General features: G+C 45.9%; 1 protein-coding gene across 6 annotated transcripts in view; it reads left to right on the top strand.

The window, feature by feature from the left end:
• Positions 1-13,986, top strand: part of Iqsec2 (IQ motif and Sec7 domain ArfGEF 2) — an 87,528-nt gene that overhangs the window by 31,959 nt on the left and 41,583 nt on the right. The window contains exon 1 of one of the 6 annotated variants that reach the window (XM_074063762.1): positions 6,818-6,947. The exons of the other annotated variants lie outside the window; for them this stretch is intronic. Coding sequence (XP_073919863.1) covers positions 6,922-6,947 — 26 coding nt within the window. The 5' untranslated portion in view covers positions 6,818-6,921. Of the gene's footprint in view, positions 1-6,817; positions 6,948-13,986 lie in introns of those variants that run through there. 6 annotated transcript variants of the gene reach the window in all.

Below are 13,986 nucleotides of genomic sequence, written 5' to 3'. Positions count from 1 at the left end.
GCCTCCCACTCTGGGCTTCACTGCCCGCATCTGTCCAACCTGGAGTTAGGATTAGGTAATCTTGAAGATTCTTCCTTGTTTTGACCCCCTGGCAATCTGGGATGGCCAAGACCTCATGATCCTTTCATGGTTCCTCCATTCACACGTCTAAGATGCCAGCAGCCCCCAGCTGTGTCTAGTTCTTCCTTCCCATCCTGCCTCCTGTTTAGCTCAGCCCAGCTGTCCACCCTCCCCAGCTCTCTGTTCCTACCTGGAACCTTGTCACTTACTGCCTGCTGAATGCTCTCTGGCTCAGGAGACGGGAGGTGAGCTCTAGTCCTGCCCTCATCCACCCTGACTGCTTCCTCCCTCCAAAGCTTCTCTTTTGCTTTCTCCTGTTGTCCTTAGGAATCACTGCTGTAATTTATTGAGCCACTTATAAGAGCTGGGTTCCACACAGGACACTTGACAGGTTCAGATCTTTCAAGTACATTTATGGTGTCATATTGTGAATCCCCACTTTACATATATGAGAAAATACTTTGAGAGCTCCTGGGACTTGTCTAAGGTCCTGTAGGTACTATATGGTGGGGCCAGGTTTGAAACATGGCTCTGTATAATTGCTGCTACCCCCTTCCGGAGGTGGAGGTGCAATTTATCATCATGAGCAGCAGCAGCAGCAGCAGCAGCACTTACCAAGTGTTGGCTAAAGCTATTGTACGCCAGGCACCATGCTAGGCTCTTTACCAGTAGGCTCTCATTTCATCTTCACAATAATCCTATAAGGCATATATTTTTGTCATTTTATAGATGAGGAAACGCAAAGTCTTAGAAAGCTAAGAGAATTCACCTTATGGTAGATGTCAGGTGGAAATCCAGGCCATCAGATTGTGATCACCATACTATCCTGCGGTTAACCCAATTGTGTTCCTGAAGTGTGTACACAGCCTTCCCTAAGTAGCAGCACTGTGTTGGGGGAAAAGAAACAGGTAACCAGGGTTCCTGACCATGGGGAGCTCCCAGTCTGGGCTGCTACAGACAGATGAGCCAGCTCTGGCAGGCTCAGGTGGGAGTGTGATAACGAGGTGGACAGCCAGTGTGTAAAGACAGCAGTCTAGAGAGCTTGAGCTCGATTCTGACTGCAAAGACAGAGGAGGAAGAAGATGGAGAGAGCTGGGGCAATTTTCCCAAAGGAGATACTTTTCCAAGAAGCTCCAGAGGGGTGAGAAGGGGCACAAGTTTCCTCTTCTCTCCTTCCTCTTTATGTTCTTCTGCCCCTGCCTGGCCCAGCCCCAGGAAGTGGGTGACCCCTAAGCTGGCTGAATGCCTGGTTGGCACCAAAATAAACTTGCCTCCCCTCTCTTCCCCTCCCCTTGCCTCTGTCCCCTCTGTCCTGGCTTTAATTAGCAGCCCTGAGGATGAGTCACTTAGCAGCTGGAGAGGGAGGCTGCACAGAGCTCAGTTAAGCTTTGACTCCTGCCCTGAGCCTTACAGGCAGCGCTACTGTGTTCATATGTGGGGTGTGCATTGCTGCATATCCGGGAGGCTCCATGTCAGTGCAGCTGAGAAGAGTGCAGGGGACAGTGTTGCATGCTGGCATGTGACCATGCACATCAGAGAGGTCTACATATAAACATATCTGGTGGTTGCTGCATTTGTTTCTGTATGTCACTGAATGTCAGTGTGTGTGTGTGTGTGTGTGTGTGTGTGTGTGTGTGTGTGGCTGTGGCAGCAAGTGTCAGGAAATGAGGGAGCTCTGGGGTGAACAAACACAAATGCCATATAATTGCATTCACCCCTCCTGACATAAGTGTTTAGCATTTTTGCTTATGCAAGCCCTGCACTTACATTCTCAATTTTCACTTGCCTTAGTCTGGGTACATTTTGTTGCAGGGAACAGAAGCCCACTCAAACTAGCTCAAGAATAAAGAGGGGGTAATAATTGTGAGGCTACATCTCACAAAATCTAAGAACAGTAAATGAAGTACAGCCAGGCCTCTTGCCAACTGGAAGCTTTTACCAGGAAGTCAAGGACCAAGATTGCTTTCTTGGTCTCTGCATGTCCTGGACCCATGTCTCCTCTCTCTCCATCTTTCACAGCTTTGCTGTTTACCGGTCATCTCTTTTTCACTGGCTCCTCTGCTGTCACACAGCCTAATATAACCATCGACCTGGAAGCTAAGTGACCTTCCAGCTTCAGGGTCCACCCCCATCTGGCTACAGTAATTCTGTTCAGCCTGTGGTAACACATGGCAGCAAGGGGCTGTGGGTGGGAGTCAATTCTCATAGAAGTGGGTGAGGGTAGAGAAGTAAAATACTCAGCATTTGGTGTTCTAGAGTGAGCACGGTTTTTATGCACAAAAAGTGAGGCCAGAGCCTGGGGATATTCTACTCAGAGGCTCACAATTGGAAGATTGCTGGCCCACTACATTTTTGGTTCCTATTTTATTGCAAGGTGACCTTTGCTCGCTATATTTTCAAGTTCCACACTCTTGTATCAAAACACGCAGTTTTATCAAAAACTGTGCCCTTTTTATTTTTATTTTTTTTGTGATGCTGGAAGTTGAACCCAGGGCCTTACACATGCTACATATGTTCTACCACTGTTCCCCTATTTTATGATGAAACACCTTTTTATTTAATTTTTATTAGCATAAGTTAATTGTACAAAGGGGTGAAACACTTTTTTTAAATGCACAGTGAATATTACCATTGCTACCAGTTTGTGGTGATTTTCATAGCCTCAGAATAACTGGCATAATGCTATTGATGATACAGCTGCTACCAAGTTCTCATTTGCTTCAGAATTTTTTTCTATTTTATTATTACAATTACTGAATTTATAGTTATTTGCAGTATATAATTATAAGTGCACATTATCAATATTACCAGCTTGATGCTTGAGCTTACTTTTCCCTTAACACAAACCCTACAGTTTTTATGTTAATTACAGAGGGAATTAATGACCCCTTAGACAAGTTTTCACCTATGAGTAAAGAGTTAGGAACCAGCTGTGCCAGTAATAACTGGTATCCAAAGCAAGGGTGATGCCCATAGCTCTGGCCTTGGCCCTGGCCTCACATCCTCTGGCCAAGACTAGAGTCTTTGCACCACCTCGTGGGGCTCTCCTATTTCTGGCCTGGCACATAATAGGTGCTGTTGTTACTTTTAATAAAAATGACCATTTTATTATTACTGTTGAAGTCATCGTCTGTATATCCACAGTAAACCTAAGTGGGATAGGTTATCTTAGGCTTAGGGTAGAGTCTCCTTCAATATCTTCTCCCCCTTTGTTTTTATTGTTCCAGATATTAATCATTGCTTTGGTTCTGAAAATGTCTACTAGATTTTCTATAATGTCTAGCATTATAGAGCCCTTGACACACCTTATCTTTAATCATTATGGCCACACTGCCAACTAAGGATGACTTACAAGTGGGGAAACAGACACCTCGAGGGGTAAAGTGACTTGCCCAAAGTTATCCATCCATCCATTTATTCATTTATTAATTCAAGGACAATTTATTGAGTACCTACTAGTGCTAGTTGATATGATGTGGTTAATAGGATGGTGACTAATATAGTGATGGATCCTGCTCTAGATCCCACTGTCTGGTCAGGAAACAGACAATTACCCACAATTATAAGGGAAGTGTAGGATGCTGTTGGAAGCACTGCAGAATTATACCCAACCCAGCCTGAGGGCCAGGGAAGCTTCTCCAAGCTGATATCCAAGCCAAGACCTGGAGGATGAGTAGAAGTTAGCCAGAGGAGGGTGGAGTGGGCTAAGGTGAGATGAAGTAGACAGTATTGTAGGCTGGAGCTGTCGGAGGGGTGTTTGACACCTGTATTTGTAAGGAGCTAAAGCTATGTGGACATTGGGATGGGGTTGTCCTGAGAAAGGGTCTAGAAATAGTTAGAAGGTATAGTAAGAGGCTGGAACTGAGGCCCTGGTCAGTTAGGCTCAGACTGGGGAACTGCAGGATACTGTGGCAGAATTTTCATATTTCCTGGATTCTTAGAGACATGTTCCTGGCCCAGGGAGCCTCCTGGGTGGGCCTAGCCAGCAGCCACACAGGATTTAAGTGGCTGCAGTGCCCTCTAGTGTCCATTGGTCCATCTTGCAGCTTCCACCTCTGTACATTGGCTGTTTTCCACCATGTGTGACCAGGTGCCCTGAGCTGGGTGCTGGGGACATTGAGATGAGTAAGACATGACCCCTGACCTCACAGAGCTCCCAGCCAAGAAGCATCAGCAAGAATGTGAACAGACAACGTCTAGGGAAGCCAACTGAAAGAAGAACAGGGTAGAAAGATGAGAGGGAGGTGACCCACCTTGCGTGGGTGGGGTCAGGGCAGATTCCCTGAGGGCAAAACTCTAACTGACTTTTGGTCAGGGAAGCAGGGAGGTGTCTGTGGAGGCCCAGAGGGATAGCACTGGTGAAGATGAGGAACAGAGCATCAGCATGTAGACAAAATTTGCAAGCACTTCTGTTTTGATGAGGCTGAAAGCTGAAGATGGAGTTGAAGATGGAGTGCATACCTATAATCTCGGCACTCAGGAGGATGAGGCAGAAGGTTCACAAGTTCAAGACCAGCCTGGGCTACACAATGAGACCCTGTCTTAAAAAAAATGGGGGAAGGTTGGGACTATCTGGAGGAGGGAGATAGGGGATAGCTCACAGAAGGTTCTAGGATGCCTGCCACTGGTTCATTTACTAGGCAGTTAGTGAGTGGGGTTATAACTTGTCTGAGGATCTGATGAAAGCTGGAAATTAATATTTTCTCCCCAGAAATTATCATTTTTCATTCAACTTCAGGGGTTTCAGAGATATGCCCTTCATGCCTATCCATGAGCCACAGGCTTCCAAAATGCTCCTGGTATAAGTAAAGGAGACCTTTATTGTGGCCTCTGAGACTCTGTAGGATCAGGCCCATCTTATCTTAACCCTTGTTTCCTTTGTTTTGTTGTTTTTTTTTTCCACTCAGCCACATTGGCCTCTTTGCAGTTCCTGGATGTAGCACCTCAGGTCCTTTGTCTAGGTCCTTTCTTCCACTTAGAATACTGTCCCCTTACTGTTTCCACTGGAACAGAATTCTGTCTTCTCTCACTTGGATACTGCTCCCTGGGAGCAGTGGTGATCCTTAGTCACCTGGCACAGTGCCTGGTCTGCAGTGTCTGTGGTGAGTCATCACGTGAGTCTATTTAACATGCTCAGATACCTTTGAATTCAAAAATGGCCCCAGATTAAGGGATATTTTCTCATAAGTCTTCCCCTATCCCTGAAACCAACAGGCTTCTGATGGGTCTGCACACTCCCTGGGAGAAGAGTGAGAACCTTGGGCTCAAGATAAGGCTTTTTGTCATGTGCACACTTGGTTTCACTGAATCCTGACAAGAACCTGTTAGGTGGAATTACCACTCCCGTTGTACAGACGAACGAACTGATCCTCAGAGGGGCTGCCCAGCTAAAAAGTTGTATCCAGCTCTATGAGGCACCAAAATGTAGACTCTTGACCTTACCAGAGAGGGGAAGGGCTTGCCTGAGTCACACAACATTAGCATTAAAGCCAGGACTAGAATTTCTGTCTTTCATCTCCCCCACCAGGCCAAGAAAAAAGTGGGCCAGAGGTGCAGTTCTTACACAATACCTGCAAATGGGCTCAAGGTAAAACTGCTATGGGGCTAAGAAAGTTGGTCAAGGAGTAAACAAAACGGACTCCGAGGACAGAGCCCTGAAGGCTGGGCATTAGGAGGTGGTCAGAGGGAGAGGAGGTCACAAAGGGTCCACAGATGCCAGCCTTGCGTCCAGAGAGCCTCTCTCTCTCAGCAGCTTTGGCTTTCTTAGGAGGAACCAGCTGCCCCAGCAGGGAGGCAGGAAGGCTAGCCTGTGGCCTGTCAGGTTCTATTCCTTCTAGATCACTGGCCCTCTGGCCCCTCCCAGGGCCGCCTTCTGCTCAGAATAGCCAGGGCCTGGACTCTGGGGCCATGCAAAAGATAGGACGCTATGAGCTGGACCTGTAGTCCTCTTCAGGAGACCTGCATCCTTCACACCCTGAAAATTCTCTCCTTTTTCCAGTGCTATCCATAGAGAGGACAGAGAGTACCATGGGAGGTAGGCAGGGAGCCAGGGAACCTGGATCTGACTGGCTGTGTGGACATTAGTGAGACTCTGCTCCTCTCTCGGCCTCAATTACCCCATCGGTAGAATCAAGCCAGGCAATCTCCTTGGAGGAACAGCCTCTTGATTGTGAGTGGTGTGTCTTTTGATTTGTGCTTTTTCTCTTCAGGGATCATTTCTCTTAGCCAGTCTATAAAACAACACAGAAAAGAACAAGAGTTTATTGCAGTTATAAGGAATATTGGCCAGGGCCCCATCTCGATAACCCAAAATAAGTGATTTGAATTTTGATACGGAGCATTCCAGAGCACCTCCTAAACATACTCCAATCCTGCTGAGAATGAGGATGTTTGTGAAGAGCTTCCATTGAAAGGTTTCTGTATTCACAAGGCAGTGATATGGCCAAGGGGGCAGATTTCAAATTTGAGAATTACCAAACTAGGTCCTAATCTTGGAGTTCTGCTACTAGTATTGAACCTTCCTCTATCTCAGTGTTCTCCACAGGAGAATAGACCTAGTAGCACAAGTTTGTCAGGGTGAGACAGCTTGCTTGGGGAGATTCCAGTGGAAGTGCATATGGGGGGCCCAGCTGGAGTTTTGGCCCTGAGGACCTTGCTTCCTCCTGCAAGGAGTTCCCAGCCTTCCTGAGGGAGCAGGGAAGGAGCAAAGTTTCCAGTTGCAGCCTGGCCTGCAGCCCAGCAGTTCTGGCCCCGCCTCCTTGGTTCCTCCTTCTAGGGAAGGGCTGGGGAGAAGGGGGTGGTGACGCACGGTGGAGACACCAGTGGGCCAGGGGGGGCTGCCCCTGGGACAGGCCCAGACCCATGGAAACCCCCGGGAGGAGCATCAGGTAGGAACCTGGGCCCCTGCTGCCTGATCCCCTCCCTTCCTGCCCAGGAAGACCCAGTTCCTGGGCTGCTGATTCAGCAGCCTACTAGCTTCCTGGTTCCTGGCTCCCTTACACTCTTGGAGGCCTTTGGCTTGGGGGAGGGAGCCGGGTCCAGTGGGTGAGCCTGTGAGCATCCAGGAGCCCAGCTCTGTAAGGACCTTGGAGTCCTGAGTAGCACAGTCTGTGGTCTGTGAGGGCTGAGCTTGGCGGTTGCCCTGGCATGCTAGCCTGGCATGCATGGCACTGCAGGACTCCAGCTGTTGAGATTCTCTGATACCAACATTCCAGCAGCCTAAGGGTCTCTAAGGCTCAGATACAATGAGATATCAAGTCATGGACTTGGGTTGGTGACTGGCATGCTTGAGAAATAATTGCCCTGATGACAATGATTATCCCAGTACCTCAGATAAGAAGTCTCAGATTCAAAGATTCTCTTTAAAGTTCTAAGATTTGGGCATCTTCAAATTTGTAGCAAGTGAGGTGTGGGCAGCTGGCCTGGCCTGCAGGCCACCTCCTGACTTTTACGTGGGCTCTTGAATGGCCAGGCTCTGAATATAGCCTGCCTTTAGGGGCTTGTGGGAGACAGGGGCTGGCTGACCTGGAGGGGCAGGTTCCACTTCCATCTTGTCCTGGCTGTGGTCAACTGGTGTGACCCCAGCAGGCATACTATGTTGGGTAGGGCAGACCAGACCCTTCACCTCACTCCTTTCTCATTCCTATTCCTCCCCTTTGCCATTCTCTGGACTTTACTCAAGGGAAGCGGGAGGCACAGGCCGCAGAGGGGCCTTTGGACCCTGCACTGGGGGGTGGGTGGGTGGGAGCACAGCAGGGAGGTGGAGTATGGGCCCAGCCTTGGGGTGGAGGGGCGCAGCACTGGCCTTGGAAGCAAAAAACTCCTGCTTGGAACAACCCTGTCCTCTGCCTTGCCTGGACTCCACCCACCCACTCAGCCCCAGCCCTATCCTGTCACTAAGACCACTGAGACCTTGTCAGCCTCCTCTGCCCTTGCCCCTCCTCTGCTCTGGCTTTTTCTGCCTTTCCCTGTCTTCTCTCTGTGTCTTGTCTTGGCCTTTCTCTGTCTTCCTCTTTCTCTTTCTCCTTTTCTGTCTCTTTCAGTTTCTCTCTGTCTCTCTCCCTCTACTCCTTCAGTGTCTCCTGTCCACCTGGCTTCTTCCCCCTTTTTGGGGCCAGATCCTCTCCTCCCTCCGTACTCCCTCCCCTCCCTTCCTATGAGGGGGTCATCTGGAAGGGGAGCCCCTCATACCCTCATATATCTTTTTCTTCTCTTTTATCCCCTTTTCTCCTCCCCTCCTCCCTATCCCTGTGGCGTCTGGTGTGAGGAGGGCTCCCTTCCCCCTTCCCTGCTGTGGTGTCCCAGCGTCTCTCAGTAGCCCAGGTCCCCATGGAGTCACCTGGAACACAGGAGGCCCAGCCTGGCTCTTGTCTCTACTGCCCCCTGTTGTCATTGTGTTCTGTTTGTGGTTTGAGTGCTGTCCTCTCTTTCTTGACTTTGTGGTTTTTTCTTTTTTCCTTCCTTCCTTCCTTCCTTCCTTCCTTCCTTCCTTCCCTCTTCCTTCCTTTTTCCCTCCCTCTATCCCTCTGTCTTACTTTCCCTCCCTCCCTCCTTTTCTCCATCCTCCCTTCCCTTCCTCCTTCCCTCCCTTTCTCTCCTTCCTTCCTTCCTCCCTCCCTCCTTCCCTCCATTCCTGTATTATCTTTTCTTCCTCCTTGTCTCCTATCCCTCTCTTCCATTCCTCTCAGCCTTCCCTTTTCTCCTCCCCTACTTACTTTCACTTCCCTTTCCCCATTGCCCACCTCCCCTCTCCCCACCCTCCCTGTCTCTCTCTGTCTTTCTCTGTCTCTTGCTGTCTCTCAGGTCCACAGCGTCTCATACTCTACACCAGTATTGCTGTCCTACTCAGGTCCTTGACTCCATGAAGCTTACCCCCTCAGGCAGGCTGGCAGAGAGCAGGTAAGAGCTAGACCCATCCCTCCCCCCCATCCCTCCCCTTCCAGACAAATATGCTATATCATTGCCAGACACCTCCCCCATGTCCCTTAGCCCCTGGTGTGACTGTGAAGTGGTTGTCTGAATGTCTGAGGAGAGTGCCTGAGAGATTAGGTCAGGAAATCAAAGAGGACATTCAGAATCTATTTGGGGCCAGGTACCCGTGGCTCATGCCTGTAATCCTAGCTACTCAGGAGGCAGAGATCAAGAGGATTGTGGTTCAAAACCAGCCTGGGGAAAATAGTTCGTGAGACCCTATATCGAAAAAACCCTTCACAAAAAAGGGCTGGTGGAGTGGCTCAGGGTGTAGGCCTTGAGTTCAAACCCCAGTACCACACATGCACACAAAAAAAGAATCTATTTGTAGTTTACCCATCCTTAAAGAAATCCTTCCCAGGAACCTGCCCCTAGAAGTTGGAGTGGTTGGCCCTAGAGTATGTGACATTTGAGCTATTACAAAGGATGAATTGGAGTTTGCCAGTTGTATGGACTGGGGAAGGGTGTCTAGGCAAAGGAAATAATCTACCCACACCTTGGGAGAACAACATTATTTCCAAGTTAATTGGAAAACATGTTTCATGTTTTCTAATTAGAATTTAACAAAAGGAAATATTAACAGCAGCATCAAAAAAGGCTAGGTCCTCCTCCCATTTGCAAGTTTAAAAATACTTGTGTTAAAGAGGAAATAGGAATGGAATTTATAGACTATGTAGAGCCAATGCCATCAGTGAGAGTACTACATATTAAAACTTATGGGATATGGCCATAGAGGTTCCAGAGAAAAATGTATAGTCTTCAATGTTCTTACTGGAGAACAAGACAGGTTAAACTAAGTGAAGTAATTATTCCACTTAAGAGGCAGAAAAAGAACAATCAAAAGAAAGCAGACTGCACTAATTACTGTAGATAAAGCTAGAAATGAATAAAATACAAAACAAAATATTTGATAAAGTAATGGGTAACATTTGAAAAGATCAGCAAACTAGGTAGACCACCTTCTGTAGATACGACTGAAAAAAAGGAAGGAAGGTATGAGGAAGGGGGTTTAACCATAGATTCTGAGGAGATTAAAAAGTTATGAGAAAAATGCTTTGTATACTTTTATACTAATAAATGTGAAAATCTTGAACTAGGTGGTTTTCGAGGAAAACGTAAATTACTAAAATGACCTACAGATGGTACAGAAATCGTGAATAGAATTGAAGGTGTACAATAAATTAAAACATGGTTAAATTTATCTCCTCAGCCAATAGTACCAGGTCCAGTTAGTATTCTAGAAGTCCTGATATGATAAAAGTTCTATCAGATCTGGAATGAACAGGTAACAGAAAAAGATGGATATTTTTCCACTTTATGCTATAAGGCTAGTAACTGGCAGTGCCATGGTATACACCCATAGTCTCAACTATTTGGGAGGCTGAAGTGGGAGGACCACTTGAGCCCAGGAGCTCCATGGCAGCCTGGGCAACATAGGGAGACCCTGTCTCAAAAACAAAACAAAGGCTGGGCATGATGGCCCATGGCTATAATCCCAGTTCCTGGGAAGGTAGAGATTAGAAGGATCATGGTTTGAGCCCAGTCCAGGCAAAAAGGTAGTGAACCCTCCCCCCATCTCAATCAATAAGATAGGCATGGTGTTGCGTGTCTGTAATCCCAGTTATTTGGGAGGACCACTGTCTGATGCAAAAACACAAGATGCTATCTGAACAATAATAAAAGCAATGAAGGGCTGGAGGAATGACTCAAGTAGTAGAGTGCCTGCCTAGCAAACATGAGGCCCTGAGTTCAAGCCCCAGTACTGCCTAAAACTAAAAACAATGCCCCCCCCCAAGAAAAACCCAGCCAACCAAACAAACAAAACCAGGGCTGGGGGTTAGCTCAGTAGTAAAGCACTTGCCTAGCATACACAAGGGCCTAGGTTTGATCCCCAGCATCACAAAAGAAAATAAAAACCAAACTATAGCCTCATCCCATATATTACTAGAGAAATAACTATTTTATTTTTTAATGATTTTTTGGCGGTACTGGGGTTTGAACTCAGTGCTTTGTACTTGGTAGGCAGGTGCTCTACCACTTGAACCAAGCCTCCACCCCTATTTATTTATTTAATCAGTACTGGGAATTGGACTCAGGGCCTCATGCACCTAGGCTGAGCTACTTCCTCAGCCCTTTTTTTCTTTATTTTGAGGTAAGGTCTTGCTAAGTTGCCCAGGATGGCCTAGAATTTATGATCCTCCTGTCTCACCCTCCCAAGTAGCTGGGATTACACGCATACACCACTATACCCAGTGTAATGTGGTTTTGGATTTTTTGGGTTTTTTTGCAGTACTTGGGATTCAACTTGGCTTCATGCTTTCTAGACAAGTGCTCTAGCACTAGTACCACACCTCAAGTCCATAACAAGTATTGTAAATAAAAGATTATAAATTGGAATCCATCAGTATATTAAAACAATATACTAAAGCAAACAAGGCTGGGGACTGGTCAAGTGGCCCTGTGTTCAAAACCCAGTACCAACAATAACAACAAAAATTCTAGCTGGAGGTATGGCTGAAGTGGCAGAGTGCCTGTCTAGCAAGCACAAGGCCCTGAGTTCAAACCCCAGTGCTACCAAAAAGATGTATAAAATCTCTGGGAATTTATAAGAAATATGAAATACTTCTTTATAGAAACTATGAAACTTCATTGAAGGCTGTAAGAAGACTTGAGTACATCAAGGATTCACTTTTTTTTGGTGGTACTAGGGGGTTGAATTCAGAGCCTCTTGCTAGCTAGGCATGCTTAAGCCACGCCCCCAGCACTCATCAAGGATTATGTCATGTTCCTGGATGAGAAAGTTCAATATGGTTAAAAAAAAAAAAAGACTCTTTCCTCAATTTGGTCAAAAAGTTCAATGCATTTATCATGAAAATTTCAATGTTTTTTTCCTTGGGAATTGAGCAGTTACATTTTAAAGTTCATTTGGAAGAGTAAATGCCCATTAACTACTAAGAAATTTTTGAAAATGGATAATAATGAAGGAGACTTGCCACCTTTGATACAAAAACTTATCATAAAGCTGCAGGAATTACAAATATTATATCCATGAGCTGGCGGAGTGGCTCAAGTGGTAAGAAAGCCTGCCTAGCAAGCATAAGGCCCTGAGTTCAAACTCCAGTACCACAGATATAAAAAATACAACTGTAAAATACCAGAAGAAAATCTAGAATATTTTTATATTAGGATGGAGAAGGCTAAAATCTGGAAACCAAGTCAGCCATGGTGGTGTGTCCTTGTAGTGTCAGCTTACTCAGGTGGCTGAAACAGGAGGCTCTCTTGAGCCCAGGAATTCAAGGCCAGCCTAGGCAACATAGTGAGACCCTGTCTCAAAAAACAAACAAGAAAACCCAGAAGCCATAAAATAGAGTAATAATTTTGTCTACATTAAAATGTAAAACTTCAGGTCTGGAGGCATGGCTCAAAGGGTAGAGCACCTGCCTAGCAAGTGCGAAGCCATGAGTTCAAATCCCAGTACTACCAAAAAAATTTGTAAAACTTCTGTGTAGAGAAAGATGGTATACACAAAGTTAAAACATAAATAATAAGCCAGGGGAAAGTAACTTTGCTATTTGTTGCTTTGTTTAGTATCCTTGCTACTATCTTTGTCTAAATCTATATTGTCTCCCAGAAATCAATAAGAAAAAGATACAGAATTGATGATTCAAGAAAAAAATAGACAATTACCTAATAAATGAGAAAGGATGTGCAGCTTACTATTGTTTAATGGAATGTAGCAAAAGCAATAATGAAGCACCATTTTTAGGGAGCAAAGTTAAAGATTGGAACATTTGTGGGGGAACAACCTCTCAGATACCTTGATTGGAGTGCAAATTGGTACAGTTTTTTTTATGGGGCCACTTTGTCAGTTACTACGAGAATCTTAAACTTGTGTATTGTTCCAAGCGGAGAATCATGCTCTTGGAGCTAGATTTCTTTAAGGCTCTACTACTAGAGGAAGCCCAACTTGGCCAGCCAGAGGCCTTTTCTAAAACACCCCAATCCAAACTGCAAACATAGCCATATCATGCAACCCTTTATCACATCTTCTTGTAGAATGTCACTATTGACTAACCTTAATTAAAAGGTTGCATGAGGGACTGGAGGTGTGGCTCAAGTGGTAAGTGTAAAGCCCTGAGTTCAAACTCCAGTCCCAACAAAGGAAGGGAAGAAGGAAGGAAGAAAGAAAGGGGAAGGAAAGGAGCGAGCCAGGTAGTGGTGGCTTACCTTGTAATCCTAGCTACTCAGGAGGCAGAGACCAGGAGGATCGCTGTTCAAAGCCAGCCTGGGCAAATAGTTTATGAGCCCCTATCTCGAAAAAACCCTCCATGAAAAAGGGCTGGTAGAGTGGCTCAAGATATAGGTCCTGAGTTCAAACCCCAGTACAGGAAGGAAGGAGGGAGGGAGGGAGAAGTCTATCCAAATCCTAGGTTCTTGGGAGGCTGAGATTGGGAGGATTGTGGCTCAAAGCCAGCCCAGGCAAACAGTTTGTGCATGAAACCTCATCTCCAAAATAACCAGAGCAAAATGGACTGAAGGTGTGGCTCAAGCAGTGCAGCACCTGCTTTGCAAAGCGGAAAGCCCTGAGTTCAAACTTGAGTGCCACCAACATATATATATATATATATATATATATATATATATATATATAGTTGCATGAGGTATGCATCTCAGAATAAAAACAGGGTTGTATGAGTAGTAGGAATAATCTTTATTTTTAGTCAGTCTATATACATGTTAAAGCAATGGGTATAACTTGTATCCACACTTTAAATAAAATGTGCATTCCTTTGACCCTGCAATTAATCTTTAGGAATATATCATTCAACAGTTCTTCCAGATGTATGCAAAAAGATGTTCAGTGTAGCATTGCTTTTGATAGCGAAATATTAAAACAACCTCAGTTTCTATCAGGTTGGAACAGCTTTTAGTCCATTATATACCTCATACTTTGGA

The sequence above is a fragment of the Castor canadensis genome, chromosome X (genome assembly GCF_047511655.1).
Source record: "Castor canadensis chromosome X, mCasCan1.hap1v2, whole genome shotgun sequence".
Taxonomy (NCBI): domain Eukaryota; kingdom Metazoa; phylum Chordata; class Mammalia; order Rodentia; family Castoridae; genus Castor; species Castor canadensis.
This window is presented reverse-complemented; position numbering and strand designations above follow the sequence as displayed.